A 12,875-nucleotide genomic window follows, 5' to 3' on the forward strand; every position below is an offset into this window, starting at 1 on the left:
CTCCAGGCGAAAATAGTGGAGTGGGTTGCTGTTTCCTTCTCCATTATTAGATATATGTATCATAAATAACTTTTCCTACAGTGTGGTTTGTCTTTACATTCTCTTAATGTTGAATGTTGTGTAAAAATTAGCCTATCTGAATTTCAAGGTTTAAAATTTATTTTACTCACTTGTACATTTTAATTTTCTACGATAATCATGTACTATTTCTGTAATTGTTTAAAAGAGAGAATTTTATTAAAGAAACAAGCTAAAAAAGAGATGGAAAGTAGCTTAGCACCCTACAAAGTATGTTAAAAATCAGCAGATTTGAGGAATAGAATTATCCTTAAGAATCTGAAGGAGAACCTGAAGGGCTCAGTGCCTGCCATGCCCCAGATGCTTCCTGAGAAAAGCAGTCATTCTGCACAAGGTGCTGTCTGCAGAATCAGCCTGTGACCCTGGCCAGAGCGGGTAGGAAGGGGTTGGGGCTTTCGTGCAAGGGAATGTGCAGGCAGGGCGAGGGTGAGGACGCTGAGGTGCTGGGGAGCACTCCCCCTAAAACCTTGACCCAGTCAGAGCCTCTTCTTTCTTAAAAAGGACCCATTTCTCCACCTTATCCTGGTCGAGCAGAGAAAATATTCCTTCTCCTGTCAAAGGCCAGCCCCTCTGTTTGGGCTCCAAACCTAATTCTTTGCACCCCTACTCCTGTCCTCCATCACCAGCCTTGCCCTCTCTTCACCGGCACATAGACATATCTGGGTTTGGGGCTCACTTTTGTTTTATTTGGCTGCGCCAGGTCTTTGTCGTAGCATGTGGAATCTAGTTCCCTGACCAGGGATCGAAGCCAGGCCCCCTGCTTTGGGGATGCAGAGTCTTAGCCACTGGGAACCACCAGTAAAGTCCCTAGACATATCTTAGATAAAACTCTTCATTGTTGCCGGTTCTCTTTCTAGCCACGACTCGTTTTCCTAGTCTGCATCACAGCGAAATTGGTCATGTTCCTAGTGCCTTCTGGCTTCTGTCCAACCACTCTTCTAAGACTGCATGTTTGAAGATCAAGAAGGACCTAATCACTCCATATCTAAAGGATGCTGGTTGGTTTTTTTTTTTTTTTTTTTTTCATCTCAGCAGCCTTTAGAAGGAGTTGGCCGCCCCCTCTTTGTAACATTTCCTCTTTTGCTTCTGCATCGCGCTGTCCTGGTTCCCTCTCACCCCACTCCTTGCTCTTCTCAGATGCCTTGCTAACTCTTTTTCAGTATGAGTCAAGCCAGTAGGGTGGTGTTGGCGCTTTTACTTTGCTCCTGCAGTACTAAACAGCACAAATACTTTATAACTGTTCTCAGGACTGGAGCTTGACTTCGCTTTTCCCTTCTCTCTAGCTCTGTGGGTAATCGCATTCATAGCCGCGGCTTTAAGACCATTTGTGAACTGTGCTTCTGTCTCTCTTTCTAGCCCAGGCCTTTCCTCAGAGCCTCATACTCATAAACCTAACTGCTTACCTGACACCTGTGTTTTTTTGACCATGCATCACAGCATTTGGGATCTTAGTTCCCCAACCAGGGATTGAACCTGTGTTTCTGCATTGAAAGTATGGACTCTTAACCAATGGACCACCAGGGAAGTCCCCTGACACCTGCTCTTTGAAATCTCAGGGCCAGCCCACTCTTAGTATGTCCTCTTTGGACTTGGTTCCCACCCATCACTCCTAGCTTAGTCTTTCCCCAAGTGTTTTAAGCTTGGTCTTCCTCAAGTCTTGCCTAGCTCATTACTATCGCTATTTCCTTAAAGCCAGAACCATGGAAGTCACTCCTGGGCTCTGTTTCTCTCACATGCCGTCCGCCAGCAAGTCAAGTCCTGTCGCTTCCTGTCATCCATTCTCTCCATCTCTACCACCACCACCCTGGACTAAGTCACCACCCTGCACTCTACTCAGTGAGGAGTCTTCTTAACTATTCTCCCTGCTTTCACCATAGCCTCCTTGAATCCATTCTCTGCAGTTTAAAAATCTAAAATTGTTCAGCTCCTTGACCTAACACCCTTCTGCACCACTTCATTGTTCTGAGGGTAAAATTCACACTTAGCACCTACATGCCTGTCTGGCCCCTGCCTTCCTCTCTTATCTCCGTGCTTGCCCTCCATCCTTACACATCATTTATAGCGATTCTCAGATCCTCAGCTGCACCAAACTCTTTGCCCTGCTTGGGTTCCCGCCTCTTAGTCTAAACCAGGCTGGCTCACCCCTCCTCTTGTAAGTCTCAGATTAAAACGCCTTCCTTGTCCACCTTGAGTAGATCACTTTGTTCTTAACCTTTACTAGCACCGTCTCAGTTGTAGTTATTCTGTCCTAGCATTTATCGCAATGTGTATTTATTTTTTTTAATTATTTATTACTGTGGCTGCACTGGGTCTTCATTGCAGTGTGCGGGCTCTCTAGTTGTGGCATGTAGGCTTAGTTGTCCCGTGGCATGTGAGATCTTAGTTCCCTGATCAGTGATCGAACCCATGTCCTCTGCATTAGAAGGCAGATTTTTAACCACTGGACCACCAAGGATGTCCCTGTGATTAGTTATTTGTTTCTTCATTCATTGCCTGTCTCCCTTACTGCTATAAGCTCTGTTAGGATAGGCACTGGGGTCTTCACTAATACCTTGTGCCACCTCATCAGTGGTTTTTAAATGAACTTTTGGAACCCTCAGCAGTTGTGCAGCTGAAAAAGAGATGCTGTTCCCTCTTGTTCCCTTGATTACAGAGGGTGGCTCAGATGGTAAAGAAACCACCTGTAATGCAGGAGACCCAGGTTTGATCCCTGGGTTGGGAAGATCCCTGGAGAAAGGATGACAGTCCACTCCAGTATTGTTGTCTGGAAAATTCCATGGACAGAGGAGCCTGGCAGGCTGCAGTCCATGGGGTCACAAAGAGTCGGACACAGCTGAGCGACTAACACTTTCACTTTCAACACAGACTTGTCTTAACTTTCTTAATTCTCAGAGCCAGTTAACACAAAAAGATTATAAACTGGACCCTGGTTGTATAACATCTATCTTCTATTGCGTATTTCATTAGGTCTGGCTTCTGATTACCTTCTAGGGTTGCCCTTTGAATTCGGCAAAGCACAGGTTTATGGGCTAGTGTCTGTTGAACAGGTTAATTCCTGTGTGTCTGTGGGCCCATGACATACATCAGATGTTTGGTGAAACACACCTCCACTATTGAAAGTATTTAATATTTTCCATTATCTTAGGTTATTCCACATATTTAATAAGGTTGCTTTTCTTTCCCTCTGCAGACCTTAATCAGTCCTCACTATGGATTAAATCTGGTGTTGGCATATATCATCATGGTGCTCATGGGCGTCTGGGCCTTCTTTGTTTCTGGAGGCAGCTGCCGAAGCCTGAAACTCTGCCTGCTCTGCCAAGATAAGGACTTCCTCCTCTTCAACCAGCGTGCCAGATAACCTCCGAGAACTAGCACTTCTCAAACAGTAAGCTGCCTCATTAGAGGAAGCACAACTGTGCCTTTTTCTAAACATCCCTTTTCCTGGTGGAATTTAGAAGAAACAGAACTATTTAGACACGATTTGACATTCACGCGACAGCTTTCTGAAAGGGATACATCTGTGGTGTGCAGCCTGTGCATGGTAGAACTTCCTGGGGAAGCAAAGAATACTGATCTCTGGGCTCCATCTCCAGATTTAATTGGTCTGGGCACGTGGTAATTCTTTTAAAGCTTCCTAGATGACACCGATGTGCAGCCAGGTTGAGAACCATCGCTGCCCAAATAGGAACTTCCTGAGAACACTGTAGGTGAATAAAAATCAGATGTTTTGCTGTTTCTTAACTCAGCCTGCACTGGGCAAGTATCTGAATATAAATCCTGGTTAGCCTGTGTCTTTCGAGTTCTGAAGTCACAGAAGGCTAAAGGGCTATCATCTCTATGAACTGTTTTCATGTACTTCACTGGTACCCTGTTTCATGAGAACATGGGAGGCCATGCTTCAAACTACAATAATACATTGCACTGACGCTATAATCATTTAGCCAAAGTAAGCTATTGATGAACAGACTGTATTTTTCTCTACTCTTTCCAATCTCTGTTTTGCTTTTTTGAAGCATTACATTGTTTTTGAGCATAGGTTCCATTTCTTTAACTAAAACCCAATTGTTTTCCAACTTCCTGGGAAGATGATATAAAACCAAGAATTTTTGTGCAACTTCTGTAAGTCCTGGGCTTAAGGCTGTTCATGGGCTCTGCCCCGGGGCAGTGTTTACCAGCTGAGTGCTCACTGCTGGAATAGTTGACCTGAAGTCAGTTGTTCTATCTCTGAGCAGCTCTGCAGGTTGCTGAGTGAAGTACCCCGAGACAGGCTTCACTGGAGCTGGCAGAAGTTTACTAAAAACAGGAGGAGAACAAGCCAGTAGAGCGGTGTTGACACTCGTAATTTGCTCCTGTGATATTAACTAGCACATTCCCCCAAATAGTGTAGTGGAAAATTAGGAATATGTCTTAAATTTGCCAAATTCATGCTTTTAACATAGTCCATGTAATCTTTAGATCTTGTAAATGTCTCTGGATTTTGTTGGCAGATAGAGCATTCCCTTTATAGGCGTATCTAAGATGTTCAGCTTCTAAACGACTCTTTTTTGGTTTCCTCTGTAAAGAGAAATTGTGCCTTTACTAAGCTAGAAATTGTTCCCTGTTGATGACTTTTAGGGAGCTGTTGGTATGAAATGGAAATTCCGTACACATTAAAGTGAGAACCTCAGCGAATCCCATATGTGCAGTAGACTAGCCGAAAGAAATAGAAGCCGCAAATGAAAGGGTTTACCAGTGAGGTGACAGATGGCAGAATTTGACAAGAATTTAACAGATATGTTTAAAATGGAAATGCAGCCAGTGTTTTGGGTTAGTCACACATCATTCTAAGAACCAGAACCTTACATGTGAACTAGACCTTTATCAGTGAAATCCCCTCTCATGTTTAAGTTATTTGAATTTTTCAATCTGGGGATTCAGGAGCAGTAGGGTTTTTTTTTTGGCAAAACTATAAACAGTTTTGTAAGCAATTATAGTTATTCCCCTAAAGTTTATTTCAGCACTGACACCAGTGTTTTTGCTGGGGTTTGCAATTTCCCACCTTTATACAAGATATTTTTTAGACTAGGTGAGTTATAGAAGAGTCAAGGGCATAGAGACTGAACAGTGAAATCTGCTGTGCAGAATCGAAGGGAATTATATACCCATTGACCTGGGCTTCGTTCCTATTGGAACACGGTATTCTTTGACGAACAGGATATAAGAAAAAGATACAGTTGGTTATAACAGTAGATTTACAAATCTCTTGAATGGATAATCTGGTAAAATATTTGCTGATCTTTAAAGTGTAGAAATATCTGAGAATATTGATGTTAGTCATACTTGAGCTCTGAGGATGTCTTCTGTGCATTAATAGTTCAATATTAAGAATCTAGGATTATTGTAAAATTTCATTTATAAATGCATCTCAGGCAGGAAGAAAATTTTCTTGGATGGTGAGACGTCATTTTAATTCAGGAAATTATTTAGTAATTATTTAGTAATCCATGATTACCTATGAATAAAGGAACTTTGTAGCTCCTTATTTCTCTTGTGAGTGTTGCCATAGTCAGCTTAGGCACTGCTACTGCAAATAACCTTGCTTTGCCTGATGCCAAGGAAGCCCAGAGGGAGAGCAGTCTTCCTCTGTTGTGTATATATATTGAGGTGTGCTTTCTTTTTATCTTTTCTCTTTTTTTGCATTTGTTACCTCTAAGGAACTTTCTGAGCCCTAATAGTGTTTGGAGAGGAGGTGATAGTGGAAATCTTGTATGTTCTCCACACGGGGCTTTCTCAGTTTGGAGGAAGTGAGTCTGTAGTTAAAGTTGACCGTGGAATGTGAATGTTGTTGCAGCGCTTGACTCTGTTGCCGTGTGAATCATTGAGATCGATTATGGTTCTCTAATAAATTTTTGTTATTATTTTTTTAACTCATTTGAGTTAGTGGTTGTAGCTGGAGACGTTTTGTTACCCTTGATCGTGGCCTGTGTGACTGGCAATAGAATAGTAGCAGCCTCTTTGGAAGCTTAGTGAAAACATGGTTGAAAGGAATGAACGGTGTCTGCAGATTGTATCGAAGATGGCTTTTGTTCCCAAGGTTAGTGTTCTTCTCAAGCACATTTCATTTTTTGCTAGGAGTGGCAGTTACGGGTATTCTTACTGCATGGAGTTGGTGCAGGACAAGCAGTCAGGACAGGAGTGTCTTCTCACCTGATCCTCTTCCCGCTGGCCTCACACTAGCCCTGAGACAAGGATTAATGGTCAGAGTGGGCCTGAGGGCTCCAGAGAAGCCAGGATGGCAGCCTGCCTCAGGTGTCAGCAGCCGGCTCCCTCGGAAGAACTCCTTGAGAGTTTCAGCTTTTTGTTGACTTAGTTTTCCTAAGGCTCAACCATTCCCAACTCCAGGTAGACAGATGTCACAACAAAACAGTTTCAGAGTTCTTCTCTTAGAGCACTTTGTATATGATTGCAGTGTTTACATTTCTCATTTAATAAAAGACTTTGCTTCATCCCATTAAATTTTAGCGTTTAGAGGGCTGGGCACTGTCCCTGTGTACGATGTGTATCATTTTATATAAGTTATAGTGTTATGTCATGTATACTTGCAGTATCAGACCTTACGTTCAGTACACTATGCCATAGACTCTTTCCAGACCTGTATTTTCCAGTAAACAATAAAAAGACTGTCAGGACTTGTTTCTCGTGTTTCCTCTTCTTTGGAATAGTGTGTCCTTCAGTATCTGTTACTACAATTTTTGCCTCTTACAAAATTTGATTGTATGTTGTTTGTAACTGGTCAACTCTGAGATTCTTTTCAAAGAGAAATCTTTGTTTTCTGATTTAAAATTCAAAGGGCTGATTTCATTTCTGTTTGTTCAGAAGCAGTTTGGTGCAGGCAAATTCCTTGAGGTGTCATAAACCTAGTGGAGGAGAGTTCTTGAAGGCCCTGAACGCCCTTGAAAAAGTCTCCTAAGTAATTGTGAGATAGTAAATTTGTAAACCATCATGGAATCCTGGCTAAAGATGGCAGTTGGTTGACCAGGATAGTATAATTTAGTTTCTGCCAGTGACCCTGAGCGGCCTGTAGAGTCATTTTTGTTTTTCCTTCCCTTGGTGTGGAGTCAGTGTGGCTAAAGGGCCGAGCTTGACCTCCATCAGACAGGTTACACAGAGAGTTGTTAGGGCCTGAAACTTGATACCGTGTGATGCGTCCTGATACTGGTTTAAAATGAGGCTGCTCCACGTTTATGTTAACTGTGTTATTCAGGGAAGTATCCTCAGGAACCAAGGATTCTGGCCTAACTTCCCTGGTGGTCCAGGGGTTAAGAATCTGCCTTCCAATGCAGGAGATGTAGGTTTGATCCCTGGTCGGGGAACTAAGATCCCACATGCCGTGGAGCAGCTAGGTCTGCCTGCTGCAACTACTGAGCCTGAGCACCGCAACTAGAGAAGCCCGCGTGCCGCCTGGAAGTGCCTGTGCCTCGCAACAGAAGATCCCGAGCCCCATAAGGAAAGCTCCCGCGTGCTGCAGCGAAGATCTCAAGTGCCGTAACTAACACCCGACGCAGCCAAATAAGTACATACGTAATTGAAAAAATAGTAACAAAACATGACTTGTAAGGTAAGAGAAAAGGTAGGCTTTCCTCAGATGACGGCCCGGATTCAGGTACAGTTTCTCTGTTCCTTCTGCACTGGAATTGTGGCTCTAGTTTAATTATTATTTGTTTGATATTTAGTTGGAACAGGGATTTCCCTGTGACCAGCCTCAACACATAAGAAACCTTCAATGGAAAGAACTACGTATTTTACCTTTGCCTCACTGAAAATGCTGAGTGAAGGAACCACTCCAGGCTTATGGTCTCAGCCTCCGTAGAAGAATTGGGGATTTGACACATTCTGAGGGGATGACAGTAGATTATAAGCCCTGGCTTTAATATTCAATAATTAGTAGGTGGTACTTATTGCTTAAGTGTGGGTCACTGTAAATCCTGCTTCTACCTAATAGTAAATCTATACATATTTTCTGTGCTTGAGCAAAATCAGAGATGGAATCTAGTATTTAATCAAGGCTCACCATGCACAGAACATTGTATCAGATACTTTATTTTGTGGGTGTGTGTAAGAGAGAGAGAAACTTTAAAAGCGTAGAAAAGAACAAGATGGTGAGGATCATTGTTTTTCGAGAATATATAAGGCAGCTACAAAATGCACTACAAATTAGGAAATGATATCGAATAGCTTGAATACATAAGATGATAGTTAAAGTTTTAGACATGAAGAAGGGTACCTGAGTCATGGATGTATATCAGAGGAAAAAGTGGGACTGTGGGCTGAACTCTGGGTGCACTCCAATTGACAGGTAGGGGTGGGGTGATCACTGAGGAAAGAAGGAAAACCAGGAGGGCCTGGTGGCCTGGGAGCTAGGGGGATGTATGTCAAATGCTGCTGAGCAATGACTAACATGAGAATTCTGAATTCTAACTAACAGTAAGAACTGATCTTTGCATATGGAGAGATGAAATTTTCTGGTGACTTTGATAAAAGTAGTTTCAGTGTAGGGGTGAATACCTAAATGGAGTGGATTATAGAGATTGGGAGATAAGGAAGTAGCCACAGCATGTAGAATACAGATAACCATATAATTATAATAGGGGAATTGGATGATAGCCCGAGAAGGATGTGGGAGCAGGAGAGGGCATTCTTCTGTTTTTTGTTTGTTTTTTTTTTTTTTTCCTCTATGATATTGTACTGTAACAGCATGTTTGTAAGAAGATGGGGATGATTCAGTGGAAAGGGAAAAACTGATGTAGCAGAGGGGATAATTGCCAAAGTAGAGTCCCTGAGGAGAGAATGCAGTGGGACGTTTTCAGCATTAAATTTTAGATCAGTTAAAATGTTTAAAAGCAAGAACTTACACTTTTGCTTTAGAAACAGAGGGGGGACTTCCCTGCAGTCCAGTGGTTAAGTCTCTGCACTTCCAATGCAGGGAGTGTGGATTTGATCGTTGGTCAGGGAACTAAGATCCCACATGCGAGGGGCCAGAAAGAGTGTTTAGAGACAGGGGAGCAAACTAAAGCTAAAATAAGCAGAAGAAAGGAATTCAGAAGAGAAGAGCATACAAGAATAGCGTAAGTCAGATAGCAGAAAAAAGTGGAGAAATCAATGAAATGAAAATCTTCTTTGAGAAAATCAATACAGTTGGTAAAACTGTGTCCAGATTGATAAGGAGAAAAGAGGATACAAAATATGAATATCGGTAATAAGTGAAAATATCACCACAGCATCTACATTATTAAATAAAAAGGGAATATTATGAAGAACTTAAAGGCAATAAATTAAAATTTTAAATGAAGCAGACAAATTATATTTTAATAAAGCTCACTCAAAGGACTTCCCTGGTGGCCCAGTGGTTGGGAATCCACCTTCCAGTACAGGGGGCTTGGGTTTGATCCCTGGTTGGGGAGCTAAGATCCCATGTGCCTTGGGCCATCTAAGCCTGCCTCCCACAACTACTGAGCCTGCATATTCTCGAGGCCATGCTCTGCAACTAGAGAAAGTCCTCAAGCCTCAAGGAAGAGCTTGTGCAGCCACAATTTAAAGAAAACAAATTTTTAATTAAATAAAAACTTAGTCAAGAAGGACTAGAAAATCTGAATATCCCTATATCTCTATAGACTGTGTTTTTTCTTGCCTCTTAATGTGCCTTGTAATCATTGATTGAAAGCTGAACATATGTATTGGGTAATAGTAACTGAAGTAAATAGGCCTTTAATATAAGTTTTGTGTCAGTCTGAGCAAGAGTTGGACTGCGTTTAATGTTTGCTGCAGTTCTGAGTACCAGAGGCTTCCGGTCCTTCCACTGCCCTTGCTTGTGTCTCCCCTCTTGACTTTGGGCTTTCCCATGTGCTCCTTCTCAAAGAAAGGCCATGTCTTGCAGATCTTTGAACTGCAATGCACTGCTTTTGTATTGGAGCCCTGTTGGTTGACAGTAAGGTTGGTGTGGAAGAGGAGATGTCCTATAATCTTAAGACTAAATCTGTTTTTTGGTGAGCCTACATCCCTCAACCTTCTCTAATGAAGGTGAGAAAAACTGATTTTCACTTTTGGAATTTTATTACTCTAAGTGTGGGAGTGACAGCTTTCAAGCTCTTTATATACTGGAGCTAACCAGAAATTCCCTATGTGTATTAAAGACTCTGAATTTGTAGTTTACATAAATTCCTAAAAGGCTTCACTGAAGAATTCTACCAAAAAAGATATGTTATAAAGCTGTAGTTATCAAAACATTATAGTATTGGCATAAAAAACAGACACACAAAACCATAGAACTTCTAGAAGAAAACAAAGGCAGTACTCTGGTATCAGTTTTAGTAATATTTTTTTGAATATGTCTCAAGGAAAACAAGCAAAAATAAATGGGACTACATCAAACTGAAAAGCTTTTTGCACAGCAGAAGAAACTATCATCAAAATGAAAAGGCCACTTACTGAATGTGAGAAGATATTTGCAATTAATATATCTGATAAAGGGTTAATAAAACAAAATATATAAGGAACTCATAAAACTCAACATTAAAAAAAAAGAAAACCCACAAACCAATTAAACAACCAGTTAAAGACATTTTTCCAGAGAAGACATTTAGTTGGCCAACAGGCACATGAAAAGGTGCTCCACATCACTAATCATCAGGGAAATGCAAATCAAAACTACACTGAGATATCACCTCACACCTGTCAGGTGGTATCATCAGAAAGGCTGCAAATAACGAGTGATGGCAAGGATGTAGTGAAAAGGCAAGCCTCTGGACTGTTGATGAGAATGTAAGTTGATTTAGTCACTATGGAAAACAGTATGGAGGTTCTTCAGAAAGTTAAAAATAGAACTGCTGTATGATCCAGCAGTTCCACCCGTTGGTATTTATCCAGAGAAAACAAAAACACTAATTAAAAAACGATACACGCACCCTGTGTTCATTGCAGCATTTATAATAGCCAAGATATGGGAGCAAGCCAAGTGTGCCTGTCGACAGGCAGATGGGTAAAGAAGATGTGCTATATATATTTATATGAAGGGAAAGTCGCTCAGTCATGTCTGACTCTGCACCCCATGGACTATACATATAGTCCATGGAATTCTCCAGGCCAGAATGTTGGAGAGGGTAGCCTTTCCCTTTTCCAGGGGACCCTCCCAACTAGGAATTGAACCCAGGTCTCCAGCATTGCAGGTGGATTCTTTACGAGCCGAGCCACAAGGGAAGCCCAGTATATTTATGTGTGTGTGTGTGTGTGTGTGTATAATATAAAATACCATGGAATATTACTCAGCCATAAAAACAATGAAATCTTGCCATTTTCAACAACATGAGGGTATTAAACTTTGTGAAATGTCAGCAAGGAAAGAGAAATACTGTATGATTTCACTTATATGTGAAATTTTGAAAACAAACATAACAGAAACAGAGTTATAGATACAGAGAACTAAACAGGTGGTGACTAGAGGAAGGGGTGGGGAGAGAAAAGAAATTGGTGAGGGAGATTTAAGAGGTACAAGCTTCCAGTTGCAAAATAAATGAGTCATGGGTATGAAACGTACAGTGTGAGGAATATAGTCAATCACTGTAGTATCTTTGTATGGTGACACTTTGTGACCAGATTTATTGTGGTGATAATTTTGAATTATATAGAAATACCAAATCACTACATTATGTAACATAAGAACTATCATAGTGTTATAGGTCAGTTATACTTGATAATAAACAATAATAAATAAACAAAAAATGGAAAAAGATCAGATATATGGTTATCAGAGGTGGGGAGTAGGGGAAGGGGGAAATTGAATAAAGCAGTCATAAACTACTATGACTTGCAGTTATAAGTTAAATAACTACTAGGGATATAATGTACAACATGATAAATATAATTAACATTGGTGATGGTGGTCGTTTAGTTGCTAAGTCATGTGTGACTCTTGTGATGTCAGGGACTGTAGCCTTCCAGGTTCCTCTGTCTATGGAGTTTTCCAGGCAAGAATTCTGGAGTGGGTTGCCATTCCCTTCTCCAATAATTACCATTCCTGTACGTTGTATGTGAAGGTTAAGAGAGCAAATCCTAAGAGTTCTCATCACACACAAATTTTTTTCAGTTTCTTCAATTTTGTATCTGTATGAGATAATAGATGTTCATTAAACATATTGTGATAATCATTTTCATAATGTATGTAAGTCACATCATTATACCATATACCTTATGTTTATACAATGCTGTATGTCAATCTCAATAAAATAAAGAACTGTTGAGGATAAGGTTGGAATAGCTTGTTGTCAGCAAACAAACCAGTACAATCCTTTTGGGTGGTAATTTAGCAAAATTTATAAAATAGTGATAAGATTTTGAGATGTGTGTTTTTAAATTGTTTAGTTAAGTTTATTGTCTTTTAAAAAAATTGTATTGGAAAATAATTGCTTTACAATACTGTGCTGGTTTCTGCCACACATCAATAAGAGTTAGCCACAGGTACACATATGTCCCCCCCTCCTCGCACCTCCCTCGCATCCCCATCCCACCCCTATAGGTTGTCACAGAGCACCGCGCCGAGCTCCCTGTGTCGCACAGCAAATCCCCACTGGCTGGCTGTTTCCCATATGGTGGTGAGTTTCCATGCTTCTGTCTTCATTCGTCCTCGCTCTCCGTTCGTCCCACCCTCTCCTTCCCCGACCATGTTCACAGATCTGTTCTCTATGTCTGCATCTCCATTGCTGCCCTGCAAATAGGTTAATCGGTATCATCTTTCTAGAGTCCATGAGGTGTGCATTTTTTGAGCC

General features: G+C 41.2%; 1 protein-coding gene across 2 annotated transcripts in view; it reads left to right on the forward strand.

Annotated features, from left to right (window-relative positions):
* APH1B (aph-1 homolog B, gamma-secretase subunit) overlaps positions 1–6,751 on the forward strand; it is a 40,915-nt gene extending 34,164 nt beyond the window's left edge. Inside the window, exon 6 of one of the 2 annotated variants that reach the window (XM_018054314.1) lies at positions 3,269–6,751. In XM_018054314.1, coding sequence (XP_017909803.1) covers positions 3,269–3,436 — 168 coding nt within the window. In that variant the 3' untranslated portion in view covers positions 3,437–6,751. Of the gene's footprint in view, positions 1–935; positions 1,071–3,268 lie in introns of those variants that run through there. The other variant, XM_018054315.1, reaches the window with a different exon arrangement.

The sequence above is a fragment of the Capra hircus genome, chromosome 10 (genome assembly GCF_001704415.2).
Source record: "Capra hircus breed San Clemente chromosome 10, ASM170441v1, whole genome shotgun sequence".
NCBI classification, from domain to species: Eukaryota; Metazoa; Chordata; class Mammalia; order Artiodactyla; family Bovidae; genus Capra; species Capra hircus.